This window comes from Phodopus roborovskii, unplaced genomic scaffold, assembly GCF_943737965.1.
Source record: "Phodopus roborovskii unplaced genomic scaffold, PHOROB, whole genome shotgun sequence".
Taxonomy (NCBI): Eukaryota; Metazoa; Chordata; class Mammalia; order Rodentia; family Cricetidae; genus Phodopus; species Phodopus roborovskii.
In genome coordinates this window covers 3,187,759-3,208,804 of record NW_026126442.1, presented here as the reverse complement: position 1 = coordinate 3,208,804, position 21,046 = coordinate 3,187,759, and the positions used below count along the sequence as shown (strand labels likewise).

The window sequence follows — 21,046 nt, the reverse complement described above, 5'->3', positions numbered from 1 at the left end:
ATATATACTTCCTGAACTCTAACCCCTGAACATCAGTGGGAACATCCCGTGTGTCAGTTGGGGTTTCCAAAAGCCAGGCTTAAGGGGTGAATGTAGTCATTAGACTTAAGACGGTTTGAATTTAATTATGTTTTATGTCATAAGGACTTGGCAAACATGTGTGGGAAGCATGTGGTGTTTCTTAGTTCTGCTGGATACATTTCTGAAAGTCAGTTGATCCCCATTTGGACTATTGTCTGGCAGCACAAGGAAAGTTCTACACGAAAGTTCTACAATCAGCCTTACACTCACCAGTTTGGTAAAGTTCTGCATTCGCCCAGAAAGCTTGAGGCAGGTTTCTCATTTCAAATCCGAGGCTGGTTTCTAGGTATGTGTTCAATATGAAGCTAGCTATTGGTCTGCGTGACTGTCACATATTGGCAATGCAAATGGCCACTTTATAATGCATTGTAATGGCAGAGCTAATGTTCTCAAGGACCTACAGGGTGATGCCAGAATCCTTTTTCTACTGAAGAAACGAAGCTTTGGTTAAATAACTTGCCTAAGGCTCCCTAGATTTTAGAATCAAAGCTAAGACTGACTGAATGAGAGTTCAAAGCTCAGAGTCTGAACCACTAAGTGGAACTATTATTTGACGACTACTAGATCTAAAAAATTGACCTCAGCAGTGTCCCTTAGAACAGTTTACAAGTCAACTGTGCTATCTTTTCCACCACCACCCTTTGGCTGCGCAGGCGCATTGCCTCGCCCACCACCATCCCTTCCGCCGCCACTTCTCGACTGCGCAGGCGCACTTCTTTGCTCAGGCCGACGGTGGAGAAGGGTCAGACTTGTAGCTACTAGGAGAAGCCACTCGTAGTGTGCGTGCCCGAACCCACGGACTAGGCTGGCCATGGCGATGGCGACGGCGGAGGACAAACGGACGTCACCGGAGCCCGCGGAGCTGCCGGCCGCCGTACGTGCGAGCGTGGAGCGGAAGCGGCAGCGGGCGCTGATGCTGCGCCAGGCGCGGCTGGCAGCGCGGCCATACCCCGCGGCGGCGGCCACCGGAGGTGGGGGTCCCTTACGGGCGCGCGCTGGGCCACCCTCCTGCGGGTTGATGGCTGCATCCCGGGCAGCATCCCTCTGTGCTTTAGTGCCCACTCGGGTCGGTGTGCGGGATGCCTCCGTGGTTCCCGATCTTCCCTGTCGTGCCTTCTGCCTGGCGCCTCTATGGTTCAGAGTTTCCAGCCTTGCAACCACTTAAACAATAAGCCTTCACCTTCTAGTCCAGCCCCTAGCAGAAGCGACTCTGGCCCAGTCTTTTCCCCTGCACCCTGTCTTCCAGGGCCTCATTGAGTAACACGCAGAGCCCTCACTTTGGAGTTATCCGATTGGAATTTCACGGCCAACCTGGAAAATGGAAAGGGCAGGGCTTGACACCCCTCCCTGTTATACCCCTGGCAGTCGAGATAGAAAAAGGTTCATTTTTGTCTATACTTGCCATCTTAGGTTAGCCCTACCTGGCTGTTTTTCCGAGTTCTTAACGTCAATTGTGTTTTCAGCTGTTGGCATTGCCCTTAGGAGTAATTCACCCGAAATATTTCTACAGAAGTAATTTACTTTTTTATTCCTCTCTCTTCTTTCACAATTTCACGTATTTTATATATTTGTATGTGTGCCATACTTGTTTTAGCAGTATGTACTGAATAATAACGTGTAAGTTTTGTGGCAGTTTGTACTTTTAGACTTGCTGCTCGAGTTGCCATTGAATTTGATTTGTTCCCATTTCTGACCAGCAGAGCTGGATTGTAAATTAACTTAGATTTGGATCCTTTGAAGCCATTTGAAAGTCCTTATACAGCATTTTGTAATGTAAAAAGCCATCTTCATTTTTGTTGGTCATAGTACAGATCTTGAAAGATCTGACACAACCTTAGTGTCTCATTATCCACACGCAGACAGGACACTTAGATAAATGTCTTACAACTATCCTTCCCCTGCGTGTTGGGAGTGCAAACATCTTGGCAAGTACGGATCCTGAACACCAGGGAAACTAGAAGTAGCATAGGATGGCTGGGTCTGGTGCCACAGGTCTGTTACCTCAGCTGCTGGGGAGGCTGAGACAAGAGGGGTTTGTTCAAGGCCCCCCTGGGCTAGAGTTTGAAGTAAGCCTGAGCAAGTTAGCAAGGCGGCATTGACTGTAAAACAGAAGGCTGTGGATGTTGCTCAGTGGCGGAATGCTTGCTCAGCATGCTCAAGACCTGGGCTCTGGTGTTGAAAAGGAAAGGTAGTTTAAGATTAGGCGAGGCTGGTCAGTCCACCCTGTGAGTGTTCTTGCCTTTGGAAGCAAGAGTTCTAAATCTTATTTGAGTGCCCCACCTGTTCCTTCACTCAGCCACCTCAGGGTAGGAAGGTGTTTTGACTTGAGAGGATTTACAAGCTGTGTTTAACTCTGTTCAATTTGTTGTTTGCTGTCGCAGGGAATCATTTCTCTTCCTGTTTCTGCCACTAAATCCTCAAGGAGCTGCTGCTTCTTTTTAAAATTTATTTTACATACCGACCTCAGTTTCCCCTTCTCCCATCCCCCACTTCTATCTGCCCTCCAACCCCCACCCCATCCAGTCCTCAGTCTCCCTCTCTTCAACTGAATTCCCAAAGCTCCACCCAGTGCTTGGCTATGGATCTCTGCATCTGTTTCCATCAGGTATACTGGGGGAAGGGTCGTGTTTGTCTCCCTTACCATCGTGTTTCTTAAATAGACACTTCTCCAGCCAGGCTTCTGTCTGTTCACTTTTAGTTCTGGGTACAATAATCACTCTTAAAGTGTTTTTTTTTTTTTTTTTTTTTTACAGATGTCTAGTATAGAATCATCAAAGTAAATATTAGGTATCGCCACTGTACTTTCTGTTAGTGGCTTTCCCCTGCCTTTCCAAGCCTTGTGTAGAAGGGAGTTAACTGCAGGGCCGGAGCCAGCTACCCTTAGATCTGCCGAAGGCTTGGCCCTTGGCTGCTATTTAAAAACATGGATTCTGGTGTGTTTCCACTGTTCCCAAGCTGGTGGTTTACTGTGGCTAGTCTGTATATAGAATGTGAGGTATACAGAATCTGTATATAGAACTTATGAGGTATACCTGTGTAGGTCTTTGGAAGGCAAGCATTTGGGGCTGCAGTATGGTAGGGAAGGAAGCTCCCATACTTAGGATTCTTCTAGACAAACCCCCCCCCCCCCCCCGGTCTGGTGTGTCTTTTCACTTGACTTTTCATTTGTATTTTAAAATCCTTGGCAATTAATTAGTGCATGTAAATTAATTATTTTCTCAAGTTGTGTGCATTGCTGTAGAAGATTAACTGCAAACCGGGGAAGCAGTTATTTATAGCCAGTTGATCAAAGTCCCCGATCTCCAGTTGGCATCTGAGGTTGGGCAGTGGCAGTCAGGGACTTAATCGTCAACCTGTTGGATCCCACTCCAGGTAGACAGTGTCAGAATGGAAGTGAGGGCACTGAGCTGATAGTCAGTGGAGGATGGTTAGGGGTGTAGGTGCCTGCTGAATAGTGTTGAGTGGTTTGTCCTGTCTGTGATTGGAGGAGCTTAACCTCAGATGTGCTGGGAGTTCGTGGAGATCTGGGCTTTGGTTTGGATTTGTTGTAGCCATAGCAGCGATAGTACTGTGAAGGCCTCCTTTCCTACTATAAAGTCATGTGAGTTCCACCAGCTGCATCTGGGTTGTCTTGGTTTCTGCTGTGTCCTGTAGTCAGTGTAGAGGCTTCAGTCCTTTGGTCAGAACAGCAGGTTCTTGTGGCTGCTTTACAAACATGCTCATGTCATCTGTGAGGAAATACCATTTTACTTCTAACTCTTAGGCTGTTTTGTTTTGTTTTCTTGCCATGTGCCACCAGAGGGGCCATCTGGATGCTTTGAATGGAAGTGGTGACACTGTTATCCTTTTCCTACCTGCAGAGGAACACTCAGGCTTACCCAGTTCAGCTGATGACTGCCTTTATCTGCTTCCTGTAGGCATGACCAGTGTAAAAGCCCCTTCCAAAATGATTGACACCAAAGGAGGCTTCATTTTAGAAGAGGAGGAAGAAGAGGAACACAAGATTGGAAATATTGTTCATGAACCAGGTAAAGCATGGTTTTCCACAAAACCATGAATAACATTGGCTATTCAGAGTAACATGAAGAGTTCTTGGCCCTTTGATCAATGAGAAGATTGGTGGTAGATTAAAAAGTCAGAGCCCTGGGGAGGTGAGGTAGGGAGGGACTGAAGGAGTAGAGGGAGGGGAAACTGTAATCAGGATTTATTGTATGGGAAAAGAATCTATTTTCAAAGTCGTGGGGGGGGATCAACTATATATATATGTATATATATACATACATATTTATCAGTTTACAATTATAACTTATATATGCTCCCTTTTTATGGTAGAACAAAATATGCTTATACATGCAATTTCTTGATCAAATGGTAAAAGTTTAATTTTATGAAGCACTGCAAAACTAGGCAGATTCATAGTTTTAAACTATCATCAGTAATATAGGAAAGGGCTGGCTTCTCGACATTCTTGTGACAATTACCTTCTCGGCCTCCTTAGTCATATTACAGTGTGAATCAATAGCATACTTCAGGGTTGAATTGTGTGTGCTAGATGCTAATGGTGTTGAACATCCATTTAAGTATTTGTTGCCCATTTTAAATTTGAATCAGTGTTTATTCAAAACTTCTGTATAATTTTAATTTAAACTTTCTATCCTCTAATGCTGATATAAAACTATAAATTCTAGATATAAGTTTCCATTTAGTTTCAGCATGTAAATGGTTCATTTTCTCTTAGCTCAGGATATCTTTGGATTGACTTTGAAGAGGATTTTGTTTGTAACATTAGCAATGCCCAATTAAAATAACTCCCCTATGCAAAGAGGAGAGAGAGAGAACATTTTATACTTCAAAATTCACATACAATTTTATTCCTATTCTCTGAAGTATATAATTTATATTCTGGGGGCACACACACACACACACATATGTGTGTGTAGTAAGGTCTGGTGGCACATACCCTTCATCCCAGCTGGTAGATCTTTGGGGGCCGAGGCCAGCCCTGTTTCCACAGTTAGTTCCAGACCAGTCAGAGCAACAAAGCGAGACGGTCTCAAAGAAGGAAAAGAAAAAGGCAGACCAGACTGGTAAAGCCTAGGAAAGCCCTCTTCTAGTTTCATTTTTGTTGTGACAAACACCCTGACAAAAAGGAAATGGCTCATTTGTTTTAGAATTCCAGATTGCAGTCCACCATTGAGAGGACTTTAAGGTAGGACTTGAGCAGCTCCTCCCAGGTGAGGAGCTAAGAGAAACAAATGTACCCATGCTGCCTGCATGCCTAACACCCCTCTAGTTCTCTCTGCTCTTATGCAGTGCAGGTCTCCAGCCCAGGATGGTGCCTGCCACAGTGGCTGCGGCCTTCCCACATGAATAGAAATGAAGACAGCCCCCACAGACAGGCCCACAGCCTAACCTGATTTGATGTTCCTCAGTCTAGGCTCTTATATCTGGTGATTTTTAAGTTGTGGAAAGTTGATAATTAAAAACAAACCCCATCTTAAAAAAAAGAAAAGAGTAACAATAAAAAATAACAAGAGTAAGAAAGAGAAATTATAGCTCAAAACAAGAAGCCAGTACCTGAGAAATAAAACTTAGGATACTCTTATGTAGAGTTGGACTAGAACCTGCCAAAAAGGGGGTAACATGTGGATAAATCAGCTGTACATGCACATTCTCTCAGCCAAGAATGCCTTCCCACTGGAAAACAGAAAGGCTTGCCATCCGAACGTGTCAAAGCTGGAAGACCCCAATGTAGCCGTTAGCTGTGGCATAAAGCTTAAGTGTGCCCAGCATAAAGAGTGGCAGCGCCTGCTAGCCTGTCTGGACACTGAGGCCTAAAGGGTAACATGTTTATGTTTATATTGGATATCATATTTCAAGAGTGCATGTAGGCAGGCATGCAGGCTCTGAAAAAGAGCGGCCAGAAGTCTTGTAATCGACACAAAACTGGCTGACCTAACTGAGGAACTCTCCCAGCAGCCCACAAGCCCAGAAGTGCTCTCTTGGTTTAAGGAATGCACACTTGCTGGTATTTCTTTTGGGGAGCAGGGTTTGAGACTATTAAGTGACAGTTCCAGAGAGGAAAGTGTCAGCCCCATATAATAGAGGTGTGCTTTTGTGTGTTTACCTCTGGATACTTCCAGAATGTTGCATAGATCATGTGGGCCTCTAAGTTCCCCTGAAGAAGTGTCCCTCGCATTGATTGCTGCCTCCTACTGTAAAGTCTCAGGGGGATTCAGAGCACTAAGATTGATGGGAAGACTGGGGAGGGGGCAGGGGAGAAGGAAAGCAAAGCAGGACCACCTCACCTTAGTGCTATGGGAGCACCCTTCGTTATGAGGGAACACATAGGATTCAGTGACCCCTATGTCCCTGTGAAACTGTCTCGGCTATTTTTCTCATTGCAGTGACTCATAACTGACAGGAAGGATTCAAGTGAGGAAAGTTACTTTGGCCCCAGTTCAGATGGTATCAGTCGGCCATGGAAGGGAAGGCAGGCAGTGCATGGCAGCTGCTTGTTACAAGGTACCGACCAGGAGGCAGCTCGAGCCCTTCCAGAAGTGTGGCTGGACTGTGACCCTCAAGGTCTGCTCTCCAGGCTTCTACTCAATTGGTTCTCAACCTGTGTGTCGTGTCCAATTTGGGGAGTCAAATGACCCTTCCACTGGGGTCACATGAGACAATCAGAAAACACAGATATTTACATTATGATTCATAACAGTAACAAAATTACAGTTATGAAGTAGCAACAAAATTTTATAGTTGGAGGTCACCATAGCATGAGGCACTGTTAAAGGGTTGCAGTGGGGAAGGTTGAGAACCCCTGATCTAGGCTCTATCTCCTGTAGGTTCTATAACCTCCCCAAATCGTGCCATTACCTGAGGATCAAATGTTCCAGCTCATGAACCCCTGGAGATATAACCATAACAAGACTAACCATGATTAGTTTGGATTCCCGAATGTACAAAGGCTCCATTTTAATGTGATAAGCCATTACATAATAGTTGAGAGTCTCCTTACAAGCAATAAAACAGTAACAGAAATGAAAGTTTACTAAAAGGAAGGACAGATCACATGAGCATCATGAGTTTCAGATTCCTTTTGGTCAAGGGGCTGAGGTCTGGTTGAATCTGAAGACATTGAGCCTACCTGTACATCTTAAAACCACTTTGTTTTGATTTTGGTTTTATTCTTGAAAACAGCTTGAGTTAGACTTTGTCTACCCTTATAGAGGGTACATCTAAAAGACCGTGTCTGTATCATCTGTAGTGGAGAGCACTCATTCACAGGAGCTGAGCTCTAAGCTCCCTTGACTGCTCCTGTCCAGCTGGTGGCTTACACTATCCACTCACAGGCTAGAAGCTCTGCCCGTGTTAGTAATTTCAGGGTGGTCCCCATCCGAGCTGCTTTTGCAAGCACAGCCTGCCACGGGAGAGCCTCGGTTCTTGCTGCCCATGGGATAAAACAATTGTGAGGTGGTCGGTAGTGCGTGACAGGTGTTGATGCTGAAGGCGGACATCCCTGGAACATACTTTCTGGAGCTTGATGACCTGTAGGGGCACATGGCCAAAGATGAGTGTAGACCATCATGTCATGGTGGAAAATATGTAAGGGTTCTGAACTGATGGAGGCATGTGACAGTGACTTAGGAGGCACCAGTTACACTCAAGACAGTGAGCACACCAGAACAATGAAGGTAATGAAACATTTAAAAAAAAAAATCATCATTTAAAAGTAGAGAACTTGACCGGGCTGTGGTGGTGCCCTGGGGAGGCAGAGGCAGGTGGATTTCTGAGTTCAAGGCCAGCCTGATCTACACAGAGAAACCCTGTCTTGAAAAAAAAAAAAAAAAAAAAAAAAAAATCAAATAAATAAATAAATAAAATAAAAATACAGAGCCTTTGATAAATGGATAAGGAGAAAGTGTGGCAAATGGGAACAGGCTGACAGGTGGGCAATCTCATGGGTATATTTAACAACTCCTGGGATGAACTAATTTTCACCTACGAAGCATAGCACCTCTTGGGGCTTTTGGATAATGTGTTGTAGGCATCTGATGGCACTTCTCATCACAGGGTTTCTCATCCTAGTGGATACTCTGAAGCTACCGACAGCCTTGTTCTGAAATGTTTTGTTTCTCTTTTCTATAGCTGTGCCCTGCTGTATTAAGAACCATTTCTGAGATTAGTGGAGTTACTGGGTGATGGGATCTCGACAGACCTCTAAAGAGGGCAGTGCCAGAGGTGTGTCTGTCTCTGTGGCAGTCCCCAGAGATGGAACTGGGTAGTGGCAGCCATCCCAAGGACTTTCCAGTGGGGCTTACACTTCCCTGAGGACCAGGGGCAGTTCTGTGTGGAGTGCCGAGGGATGCAGGGCAGTGATTCTCCCTCGTTTATAATCCAGGAGGTGACACGATAAAGTGGTTGTTGACAGGGTGGAATGAAAGAAAAATATTGTCCCTGTCTGAGGGAACTTGGCATTGACTCCTAATGTTGCCTTGCTCTCTGTTGCTTTAACTGCTCAGTGGCTTGGTGGCTTCTCATTCTCTCTGTAAGGAGATGCCTCCCCCAGTCCTAAGGCCAGTCTTCTTTATGCTATTCGCAGTACTGTAAAGGTGGAATAAAAGCCCCCAAAGATGTCTGTATTGTAGGCAGGATTAAAGGTAAAGACCTTGAAAGGGGAGATCACCATTATCCCAGGGAGCCCACTGTAATCAGGGCTTCTAAGGGGCTGGGCTTGCAAAGGAAACCCGTGATGGGAAGCTGGAAGCTGTTCTTGAAGATGGGAGGTGGGGCAGGACTATGGGCAGCCTCTAGAAGTTTGAAATACCCCCAGGAAGGAATGCAGCCCTGAAGACTACTTGAATTTGACCCACTAGGCCTCACTGGGCTGCCAAACCTCAGATTGGTGAGGTGACAGATGTAAGTGCCAGCACTTCCTGGGCCAAGGTTACCTAACATGACTGATGAGTAGTGAATCTTAACCAGGCTAGATGGAGGGGTCCCGGCAGGACTGAGGATGAGACAAGTTTATTCCAAGCAATCAGACTTCTTATCCCTTATCAGAAACAGAATATAATGGCAGTTGCCAGGATGCTGTGACGTTTGCAAACTGTACAGGGTACAGAAGATGAATCTTAAGACTAATTGTGCAGCCAGGCTTCTGTATGCTTCGCTGACTTCTAGGGAACACAGATACACGGGTGGCCTGAAGGCTTCACTGCCTCAGTGAGCGCCTCAGCTTCCCAGGAACTGAAAGGCACACAGCCCCCGGGAGCCACAGACTCTAGCCTGAGAACCCTATGACTTATGCCTCTCAAGCAGCTGGACCAGGCCAGCGCCATGACTCCCCACACAGTCTCTTGCCAGTACATGGATTCCTTCCTGCGGCAGTGTAAGCAATGTAGCGCTTTCATGGTTGGGGTTCAGACGGACTTGATGAATTACTAGTGCCCCCCCCTTTCTTCTTTTCCCTCTTAGAAAACTCTTTTCTATAAGTCTAAGATTAGCCAGTTTTTTTTTTTTTCTCCTTTCTTTTGGGCTAGTAAGATAGAGGAAAATATGTCTTGCTTTATTCCTACAAGAGGATAAAGAATCCCTTTCCTTCTTCCTGCAGGGCCCGTCATGGAGTTTGATTATGCGATTTGTGAAGACTGTGGGAAAGAATTCATGGACTCATATCTTATGAACCACTTTGATTTGCCAACATGTGATAGCTGCAGGTGCTTGTCTTCGGCTTTAAAACTGCTGTTTGTTTTTGTGGTGCTAGAAGCATTCTAGGCAACCCAACTACGGAGCAGATTGACTCACCCTGAGCTGTCCAGGCTAACACTGAGTTTGCAGTCTCCCTGCCTCGGCCCTCCAAGTAGCGGTCTTCCATTTGAGTCTCCGCTGTTCTCGGCCTGTGAGCCACGACCCCTTCCTCAGGGGTCACCTGAGACCATCGGAAAACATGGATTTTACATTACAATTCATAACAGTAGCAAAATTAGCTATGAAGTAGCAGCGACAAGTTTTATGGTTGGAGTCACCACAGCATGAGGAAACTATTAAGGGTGTAGCGTTAAGGGGGTTTGAGAATCACTGCACTAAAGAGTGTTGCTCAAAACTGTTAAAATGGTTTTTAATTCCATTTGTGTGTCCTCAGTTGCCTCTTAATGTCTCTCCCCACTGCTTGCCATCACTTACTGAGTCTTTGTGTCTCTGTGTGTTTGTGTCTGTATCTGTGTGTGTGTGTCTCTGTGTGTGAGTGTGAGTGCATACTCATGCAAGTATTCATGTGCGTGTCTGTCCATTCTGCCCAGCAGCCTCTGTGAGCGTGGTTCTCTGCATGAGAGCTTTCTTTCCTGCCCAGTCCCTGGGCATTTTCTAAACTCTTTGTGGTGCTTTAAGTTCCCACTCTGTTTTTACCCGGGGTTTTGAGCCCCTGGAACCCAGCTGTGTGGAGATGAGACCTTGAGTGTTTACATTTATTTCTTACCACCTTTTTGAGGCAGGGGCTGTGTACCCTGGGCTGGCCTTGGACTTTCAGTTCTCTTTCTTAGCCTCCTCAGAGCTGGGGTGATGGGCATGAGCCACTACTTCTGGTGACCGTGTAATTCAATTTGTATTTTCTTTCTTGTGAGTCCTGTTTTTTTATTGTATCTTTTCTATTCTTATTTCAAGTCCTTTATGGAATAAGAGGGACTTTAAGAAGATTCTTAAATTGTCATGTGACCAGAGTCTGCTTGAATTTTTATGACTTTGATCATGAGAATCAAGGTCAGGGAGGTGACGTTCACATCTTTGGGTGTGTAGACCTTTTGTTGCTGGGCTATCAGAAAACTCAGTTTAATTAAAATTGTTTATATGATGCTCTTTTCCAGAGATGCTGATGACAAACACAAGCTGATAACAAAAACAGAAGCCAAGCAGGAATACCTTCTGAAAGACTGTGATTTAGAGAAGAGAGAGCCCGTGCTTAGGTTTATCGTGAAGAAGAACCCTCATCACTCACAGTGGGGCGATATGAAGCTCTACTTAAAGTTACAGGTCTCTTGTAAGCTGGACTTGGGGTGTCCAACCGTAGGTGAATTTTGGCAGAACTGACTAGTTATTACTAACTGTGGTTTGCTCACACAGTAAAGAATATCCTTTTCTTGGTTCACATGTCCATCCTAGTCACAGCTAATGACTTCTCAGAGCATAGTGTTTTCTCATCTCCCTTTTGCTGGGGTAACTTTGGTATAAACATGTTAGGAGTATAATTTGGACACTAAAACAGGTTTGGAAAGGGTCGGACTCATTTGCCTATCAGTCTTTTACCAAACAAGACATAGAAAGGCTCTTAAGATAAATAGCATTTCAGTTATTTCACAAATGTCTGAAGCCTAACTGTATTGGGAAATACATTCTGGAATGTTCCCAATGCCCCATGACTTGCACAGCTCAGAGGTGCAGATTTCAACGCCTGCTCTGAGCAGATTACACGTGTGCTGTGGCAGAGACCCACTTACTGGTGTGTCCTTGTGCCCAGCCTGTTTCCTCAAGTCCCAAGTGTCCCCCTGTATCTACTCCAGAATGGCTTAGAGATTAGAATTTTTGCTCAGTTATATGAAAGTATGAAGAGACATTGCTTTAGAGCTGTTTATATAGTAACATACTAGACGATATTCTAGTATTATTAGATAATTATTTGTATATAATTATATATTATATTTATTACATAATTACACATTTAGATATAACTATATATAAGAATATATTTAATATAATTAAGTCTATAAATAGAATTAAGCCACATTGTAAAACAAAATGTACTGAATTTCATTAAATACATGATTACTGATTTAAAAACTCACCATTTGTATTAGGTACCATTCAAAATAAGTAAAAATGGTGCTAATTAAAGCAGCTCAGGTTTTCCCACATGTACTGCTTTGTGCCAGTCTTCTTTATTTTGGTCCCTAGTACCGTACTCATGCAAACAAGAGGAAAACAAGACTCTCATGGATTTCCTGCCCCTCTTGACTTTGTGATTGGACTTTACATTTTCTTTCTCATTGAGTCTTTTCTTCATTTATATTTCTTTAGTCATATCCAACTCTTTCTGGGAAAAGTGGGACTTCAAGGGAATTCTTCAACTGTTAAGTTACATGGTTTTGTTCCTAATGTGACTCAATGGCATCGGTGAGAGTGGGAGGTGGGACTTCATACGGTGCAGTCCTGAGTCCCAGGTAACTGAAGTGTGAACTGTGCTGTAGGTTGTGAAGCGGGCTCTTGAAGTTTGGGGTAGCCAGGAAGCGCTAGAAGATGCAAAGGAAGCGAGGCAGGAAAACCGAGAGAAAATGAAGCAGAAGAAGTTTGATAAAAAAGTAAAAGGTAAGTGGCGGGATTTCCTCTCACTTGACTCACCACCGAGAAAGGCACTGCGGGCCTTCCTGCCTGTAACTATGCTGGATGTCTTTTTCAGAGGGGAGGAAAATGGGCTTGAACTTTGGCCTCAGTGGGTTGGTATGTGAGACTTGGTGCAGACAAACCTCACAGTACTGCATCTCTAAAGGCCATCGTCTTCATGGGAGTCATTTTGTGCGTCAGTGGTGGCGGGATGGGGGTGGTGGGATGAGGTCTTTATGTGTGGCCTGCAGTGTTCAAGAACACAGTGACAAAAAAAATAACTCAGTAGCCACCTCTCTCATTGGTTGAAACAAAAACCATGAGCTACATAGTTATCAGATTTAGTAGCTAGAAGGAATAACTGGTATGAGTTATCCTGGGCTTCTTTATTTAAATGACTAAAGAAGCATGGAGAAAGAAGAGTGGATTGTGGCATGTGTTGGGACAGTTGTCAGGTTCTCTGAACCTTCCTCGTGTGCACACCCATTCTCCCATTGATGCATCTGTCTACATGCTGCACTCCACTCCCTGATGGATCTGTGTCTGCGTCCATTATCCACATGTGTATCCATGTGTGAATGCTTTCATAAATCTGTCCATCCACGCACATCTAGTATTTACCATGTGCCAAGCACCGTACTCACCGAGGTGCTGGATTGTCAGGAAAGGAACTTGAGATGGTAATAGAGTGTGCTGGCTATGGCACCACATCAGGGATGAGTCCACGGTGTGGCAGGAACACTCAGGGCTGTAAGCAAAACCCCCAAAGAAGGGTCTTCAGGAAGTAACCAGCACATGCCCTTCTTGTGGTCACTATGTAGAGTTCCCGTGTGGTGTGTGTCTAGGTAACATGTATCCTGCATGTAGATTTGGTTATATATTTACTTGATCCATTTCAAGTCAGTATTCTAGCCATGTTAATTTTCCTTATGATTTTAAAATGTAGAAGAGGTTTTACAGGGTGAATGGGGTAGCCCAAACGTCTTAAAAGCAAAGAAAAGGGAGTGATGGTACATGCTTGTAATCCTAGTACTCAGGAGGATTGTGAGGTGGAGGCCAGCATGGGCTGTAGAGTCCTTGGCTCAATAAACAAAAACAAAAACCCAGGACAAAACCTGACCCCACCCCCCCAAACCAACTAAACAATAACAAAAAGCCAAGTGATCAGTTAACCAACCAACCAAATGAAAAACCCAAACAGAAAGCAAAAGCAAGGCAACACAAGTCCTTGCGGCTTCCCCTGGGGCTGCTCTCCCCTCCCCAAGTTTTCACTGTAAGCGCACAGAAGGCAGAAAACTTGGAGAAATGAAGTCCTGCTCCATGATTTTACTGCTGGTCTTGAGTCACCATGTGACACTCCTTTCCCATGTGCAGACTCTCAGACATTTTGAAATAAAACCGGTAGCACTGTTGGACACAAGTAGTGTATCAAGACAACCATTGAAACACTTTTGCATAAGTGACTTAATTCCTGAGCAGATAGGAAGCCCACTTGTAAGGATTAGCTGAGGTTTCCTGTAGCAAATGGCCATAGAAAAGGCATTTCATTGAAGTTCTCCAAGCCAGCCAGAGCTGTGCCGTGCATTCAGATGCCAGCAACAACCAAGTGAGAACAGTTGCTGCTCTTAAACTGGCCTTTTCTGTATCTTCTCTGGTGTTTTGCACCAGCCCTTCTTCTCATAGCAGAGCTGATACAAGATAAAGCAATGAAGAGGTGTATTAAGAAAGGGGTGTGGAAGGAAGCCTCCAGGTTAGTCATCTGCTAGCTCAGGGTGTGTGTGTGCGTGCGTGCGTGTGTGTGCGTGCGTGTGTGTGCGTGTATAGTGCCTGTGTGCAGTGCACACGTTAGTGCATGTGCTTTTGGAAGCTAGAGGCCATCTTAACTACCCTTGTGATAGGGTCTCTTCACTGAACCTAAAGCTGGCATTGTTTAGGCTGGCTGGCCAGTGAGTTCTCAATATGCAGGACCCATCTGTCCTATACATCTCTCCCACGCCCCAGTGCCGAGGTTACAGCCAGCTATGCTCCACTTTTTTTTTTTTTTTTTTATTATGTGGTGCTGAGGAATTCAAACTCAGTTTCTCATACTGGCACTCTTACCCACTAAACTGGTGGATTCTCCGATCACTGTAGTGCAAGCCATCTCCCCAGCCCAAGTCCAGGGTTTTATAGCTACCAGAAATCAACCTGACCCTTCAAACCTCAGATGATACTTTGGTGCAGACAATGAAATATGGATAAAAGAATAAATACCAATTAGAAATACGTATCTGCAAAGTGATGAAGAACACTATAACTTTTTCTAAGGCACTGATTCTATGGTCTGGTCAAGATGTCATATAATCGTAACTAAATTCCTACAGTTTGACTAGTAAAAGACTATGAGATACACTTAATTTCTTGCCTTTTAATATGAAGAGTATTTATTTATATACATATATATATTAATAGAGATAGAAATTTCCTACAATTTCCAAAATATGCACTCAATTGGTGTTTACTCTTTGGTCACTGTATTAGTTCAGCAGACAAAACTACCATAAATTTTCCTTATTCCTTAGTTGCAATTAACACAGATTTTTTTGGGGGGGGGGTTCATTTCTTGTTTGGGTGAAGCATGATTTTAAGGAACTGTTTGCATGAGTGTGTATTCTCCATGTGCCTACAGGTAAGAGTGCCTGCCATGTCCCCCTATGCATATGACTGTGAGTTCTGGGCAGCCTGTGCCACCTCGTTACCTTGGGGTGTTCAGTGTGCTGAGGTCAGTGTGATGCCTTCTTTAATTGTGGCTTCTTATTGATTCGCTCCAGTGCTTGGTGGATCTGTCCCTGTCCTGACCAGACCACAAAGGGCTGAGTGGAGTAGACTGTAGAGTAGAAACGAGGAGCTGATTGCGCAGTTTGCTCAGAACAGAGAGGAATCAAAGCAAGTCTAAAGGCTTTTTAGTTGGAATGACATTGGAACATGGTTCCTCTTGATGCACAGCGAAGCTGACATAAAACTTTCTTCTTTATGGGAAGGTAAGCAATTCTATTTGCCTGCTTTTAACATATGGTTCGTGTTAGCAGTTAGAACACTTGAGTTTGCTTCAGAAAAAGTGTGAATACTCTAAGTACATATAAAGTTCCACATCTCCGAGCCAGAGCCAAATGCAGGCTTGCTGCTGCTCAGTTAGCTGGGTTTCGAAGGATGCATTGCCCAGTAGCAGACAAGAACCCTGAATTGGTGTGATACATACACCGTTTTTTTGGTCTGCAGGCTTTCTTGCCTTAAATAAGGTGGGACTATGATGTTTTTCCATGTTACATGCTTAGTTCCAGCAGTTTTCTGTCTGAAAGGCTAGTCAGCTAACCTTCATGGCCCCCACCCCTGCAAGAGGCAGGTAAGGACATCCCATTTAGAGGGCCCTTCTGAATTTGTAGACACTGCACACTGGCCTGTCATGTGACTGTCATGGGGCTTCTCTGAGGAGTTTGAGGGGTACAAGTGCATCCTGTTTAGTTCATAGAACATAAATTTGTAATCTTTTTCCTCCAGGTAACAAGGATACCTGCCCTCCCACCTAGCATGCAGAAGTGTTGGGTGTCCTTCAGCTAGTTCTTTTGTACATTTATCTCAGAAGCAGCACTTGATTGCTTTGACTGCAGACAGCCTGTTTTGCAAAATGTAGTTACTAAACACAAGCTTTGAAGTGGTACAGATTTTTCACCATAAGCATCTTGGTCAGTCTCTGTGGGGAAATATCCTAAGCAGTTTCTGAGGCTCTCAGTAGCAAGGCTAGTTACTCATTTCCAGGAGAGGCAGTCTCTGGGCATCAGCCGTCTACTCCCAAAAGGATTAGAAAGCTGCAGCATGGCAAGCCACTCACCTTTTGGTGCTCCAGCCTCCCATAGGCCCCAGTTCTGTGGGGTTCTCTGCACCGTGGTTCCTATCCCCGGGTGGTTAGACCTGCTGCCCCTATTTTTGTGTACTCTTAACCTTTGTATCTCAGAGTCAACAAAAGACAGCTGATTGCTGCTTTCATGAGGGTTGTGAAATCCATAAACCTTCCCTTAAGAGTTTTGGGGGCCAGTGAAATGGCTCAGTGGGTAAATGTGCTTCCTGCCAATCCCAAGTTTGGTTCCCAGAACCTATTTGGTAAATGGAGAACTCATTCCTGCCAAGTTGTCCTTTGACCTTTATGCCTATGCTCATCATTGCAGTGTTTTTCCAAGTGTTGGCATTTAGCCATTTCTAACCTTTTGCACTTGCATACACTGCTAAGCCATGAGTTACTTGTGTACATTATGATTCTTACAAATCTAAAAGCGTATAACTAAAAGCTCATCATAACTGGGAAATTTAAAAGCAATTATGCAATATATAATGTTTCCCATCTGTTGTTCAGTGCCCTCTCATTTCCGTTTGTTAGATCCAAGAGCCACTGGGGTGACACCTTTAATGTCACCTCTCAGCACTTTGCAGCACCCAGGCCAACTGTGGGGCAACACACTCCTGCCCCTCGACTGCTCAGCATCGTGTTTTTGCTCCATTAGACTGAGGTCTGTGGGAGGAATACTTCCTAGGAGATAAAGGACACATGAGACCTGCCAGTTTTTGTTGTTGTCTGGGTGTGTATGTGTGTGAAAGTTATCATTCTCAATGAAAGTACTTCTTTTTGTAATTACACATGACACTGTGGATGTAGCAGTGTTTTACTCAGTGGTTTAGTGCATGGAGATGAGTCTTAGCTGAGCCAGTTTTCGTGTGTGCATATAAATAGGGGCCGTTTTCTTGAGACAAGGTTCATGTAGCCTAGGGTGGACTTGAACTTGTAGCAATCTTCCTGCTTCTGCTTCCCAATTTCTGGGATTACAAATACCCATCACTGTTCCTGTTTTCTTTTGAGATAGGAACTTACTAAGTAGCTCTGGCTGACTTCCAATTCAGAGATTCACCTGCCTCTGCCTGCCAGGTGCTGAGACTAAAGGCATGTGCTACTATCGAGGTTTAATAAGGATCAGAATAAGCAATTAGGCCGAACAGATGTTTATTCAGGGAGAAATAACTCACAACATAGACAGGTGAACACCAACAGGTTCCTGCTTCCAAGAATTCCTCCCGAAGTCCCCCATGCAGCTTGCAAGAGAGCGCTCTCTCATGCCTCCACCCACCTAGTTCCCCAGGTCACTTCCACCCCTGGCTCCACCCCCCAATGGGTGTGGTCAGTGCAACAGAAGGAGACAAAGTGAATATCCCACTACACTGACCCTTGGGTTTTGTTTTGTAAAGCTCCCTTAGGACTGATTTGTGGACTCAGATCATGGCAGTGCAGGCACCTCCTGTCACTCTTCATTTAGATGCTCAAATTGTCTGAGGTTTGGACAGTGGAGTCTTTTTTAAGTTGGTTCTTGTCTTTTCCTAAAGCCCCTTTTACTTGGAAAGAATTTCAGATTTGCAGAAAATTGCTAAAATAATGGAACTGAGGACCCCCCCCCCAACACACGTCTTCCACAGTTGTCATGCTGATATTTGCATCATGTGCACGTTCTCACTAGAAACACTTTTTCTGAACCACTTAAGAGTATGTTGGGTAATCACTACCATTGTTTTCACCAGTGTGGCATTAGCAGATTTAGTATTTAGTAGATTTTAAAGTGCTGTGCTCTACTTCTGCTCACTGACTGAACACTATTTTAGTGTTTCCCTTCTGAATGAACTTGGCATAGACTAATGTTTCAGGCACTAAACAGGTCTTCCTAACCTGTTTTGATATTAACTGCCCTTGCCTTTTATGCCAGGACATTGTTGAGTCTGTTCCCTTATTCTACACTGTTTTGGGAAGTGAAGCCTTTTCACTTTTGTGGATTTTCTGCTAATACAGAAGTGCAGGCTGAGTATCTCAGGCCGGTGCTAACTTTTCCAGGGCCTTCCATCTGGAAGGTACAGAGTACCCATCTGCTCTCAGTGGAAATATTTTGATCTTTATCCCGTAAACGAAAAGAAGTAGACTATGGAAATAACTACCCCTCCTAGCTCCAGTTCCGCAGCTGTCTACTGGCAGCATTGCTGGAAGCAGTGCTACTGAGATGGCTCCAGGACCAGCTTTGCAGCTCGAGCACTCCTAGGGCCAGTCAGCATTCCACAGTCAGCCAGCCAGCCAGCCAGCCTGTCAGTGAGTGAGTGAGCCAGCCAGCCAGCCAGTAGCACTCTGCAGCCAGCCAGCCTTCTATAGCCTTATTTTTGGTAAGGACTCTGGTTTCTCCAGGGTTGATTGTTCATTTGTCTTCATCTTGGAGCTCAGATTGTCTCAGATTTGATCCAGTAGAGATCTTACATATGGGCTGCCTGTCATTTATGGCCTTGACAAGCTGAATGTGCATGAAGTCATGTGTGTCTGTCTGTGTCTAAAACCAAGTGCTTCCCGATAGATCCTCCTCCAAACTTAGGGAGGAACCTGAGAACCTGACTGCTTAACAGTAAGGAAGTGTTGCATCTTCCATCACTCCACTTCCTGTCCTGGTAGCTCCCTTGCCTTGTGCATGCTCTACTTCCTGTTCTTAGGCTTTGGACCACTTGTTTGGATAATGAGAGAAGAGCAAAGAAAAACCAAACCTAAAGTACAGCAGTTTAGACATCTCTAATCTGAAAATCCAAAGTCCTCCAAAATCTGAAATACTGCCAACAAGGAAAACACATGTCCAGACACTAGAAATATATAAGACACATCAAGCTATGTGTGTTTTGTGAAGACTTGGATCCCATCAGTAAGACCTGTTCTGTATATGTAAATATCTAAAAATATCCACAAATCATGTTCAAGAGTTTTTGATACGCAATACCCAGCCTCTGCTCCCACTTCTGCCAGGCACATCCAGCTTTCCTCGTGTCTTTACATAGTTTCACAGACTTAACAGCAGTGAGAAAGAAGATGCTAGTCTTCAGTCGTGGCTGGAAAGCTAGGTTTTTCCATGTACGTAGTTATGTATGATAAGAAAACAATTTTTACCTCTTCCCCAAGTACATACAACATTCAAATCTGGCAAAGAAGGTAGCTTAGTCTGGTACTGCAGCCCAATTTTGAGGGATTTTCCCTGCAGGGAGGGCAAGGAGAGTGGCAGGGTATATTCCCCCAGCCAACTCACACAGGAGATGCCTGCTGCCCCACTTGCAGGAGGCACAGCACTCACTCAGGTAGCAGAGAGCTTTGCAGAGATTCGAGGAAAAATCAGGCACATGATGCACAAACTGACCCTTGTAAATCTCAGTAATGATTTACAAGGTAAAGAATGCTGCCCAGGGCCAGGGTGATCTCTGGGGACCTAAGCTGGGCTGTACCTCTGCGCACAGCTGACTGACCTTGGGCAGTTTGTAACTTTTGCCTCCGTTTGCCCATCTGTAAAACCCTGGGATGACAGCTGTCTGTAATTACCCAAAAGGATGTAAAGTTAATGCATCTTTAGGACTTAGCCCAGTATATCACTGTCTTGCTTTTACCCATGGTATGTTATGGCTGGAAACAAAGATTCAAACAGTGCTTTTTTATAAGTTACAACAAAATATCTCAAGGAAAATGAGCAACCCCTGAAATCTGCAGTTATCTATTGTGAGCTAATTGACAATGGATGCTAGGAGTGATCTCAAGTCCTCTGAAGAACAGTATATGCTCCTAACCACTAAGCCATCTCTCCAGCCCCTGGCAACTTATTTTTAGAAGCAATGGTGTTGGCATGGGAATGTAGCACAGTTGACAGAGTGCCTGCCTAGCACGCACAAAGCCAGGACCCAATGCCCAGGCTCTCATGCCTGAACAGTTGAGAGAGGCCACAGGCTACAGAGTTTGAGACCAGCCTATGAGACTATCCTAACAAAACAAAACAAAAAGCTAAAACAATGCTGTCACTTTATAAAATAGACATGAGGTCACTGCATGAGCTGTTTTTCTATGATGGAAATATAACAGCATACACTAGTAGAGTCTTGGCTTTCTAGCTTTCTTGTAAGAGAACTTGACTGACAGGAGCTCCTGACTAAAAACCATGGGATCTAAGCCATTCTCATGCTTTGCTTACTCCAGCTGACTTTGCTGCTCCTGCATCCTGTTTTGTGTGAGATGCCCCCAACACACATCCCGTTCTGTTTTTTTTTTTTTTTTACTGCACTTCTGACTACCCCACACAGCCTCTTCTGTCAGTTCATATTGCTTGATAATGAAATGAGCAACTGCAGAGACTAAGCAGGCTTGGTGGGTGAGCTTGTTTAACCAACTGTTGGCACTAAAGGAAACCATTATACACATTACATACTCAAATACCAATGAAAGCCTCATTGGGTTTGTTTTGTATTCAGCTGAAAAGCTTCTTGTTCCCCTTAGAATTGCGGCGAGCAGTAAGAAGCAGCGTGTGGAAAAGAGAAATGACTGCTCACCAACATGAGTATGGACCAGAGGAAAACTTGGAAGATGACATGTACCGCAAGACGTGTACCTTGTGTGGCCATGAACTGACATATGAGAAAATGTGACTTTTAAAGGCAAATTTATATTCAAATAAAGGCTCTATTCAACTGTAACACAGCGTAGTCTCCACGCTTACCGAGATTATTGTTTTTA

At 44.5% G+C, this 21,046-nt stretch overlaps 1 protein-coding gene across 2 annotated transcripts; it reads left to right on the top strand.

Moving 5' to 3' along the window:
• The first annotated feature begins 826 nt into the window (after window positions 1–826).
• Xpa (XPA, DNA damage recognition and repair factor) lies at window positions 827–21,006 on the top strand. Of its 2 annotated transcripts, XR_007834731.1 has the most exons (7): window positions 835–1,052; window positions 3,999–4,109; window positions 9,698–9,803; window positions 10,947–11,112; window positions 12,324–12,441; window positions 15,267–15,476; window positions 20,810–21,006. XR_007834731.1 is itself a non-coding variant. In XM_051187748.1 (6 exons), exons 1-6 carry the CDS (start codon window positions 893–895, stop codon window positions 20,956–20,958), a joined length of 810 nt encoding a protein of 269 aa, XP_051043705.1. In that variant the 5' UTR covers window positions 827–892; the 3' UTR covers window positions 20,959–21,006. The 2 variants fall into 2 exon arrangements, 1 of the variants encoding a protein (XP_051043705.1); XM_051187748.1 differs by lacking the exon at window positions 15,267–15,476 and having other exon boundaries at window positions 827–1,052.
• Window positions 21,007–21,046: the final 40 nt, after the last annotated feature.

Excerpts from the sequence above, each read along its gene's own strand:
- Xpa (XM_051187748.1), top strand. The coding sequence starts at position 893 with ATGGCGATGGCGACGGCGGAGGACAAACGGACGTCACCGGAGCCCGCG. Across the intron at positions 4,110-9,697 it reads AAATATTGTTCATGAACCAG|GGCCCGTCATGGAGTTTGAT; the intron begins GTAAAGCATGGT and ends TTCTTCCTGCAG. Across the intron at positions 11,113-12,323 it reads AGCTCTACTTAAAGTTACAG|GTTGTGAAGCGGGCTCTTGA; the intron begins GTCTCTTGTAAG and ends ACTGTGCTGTAG.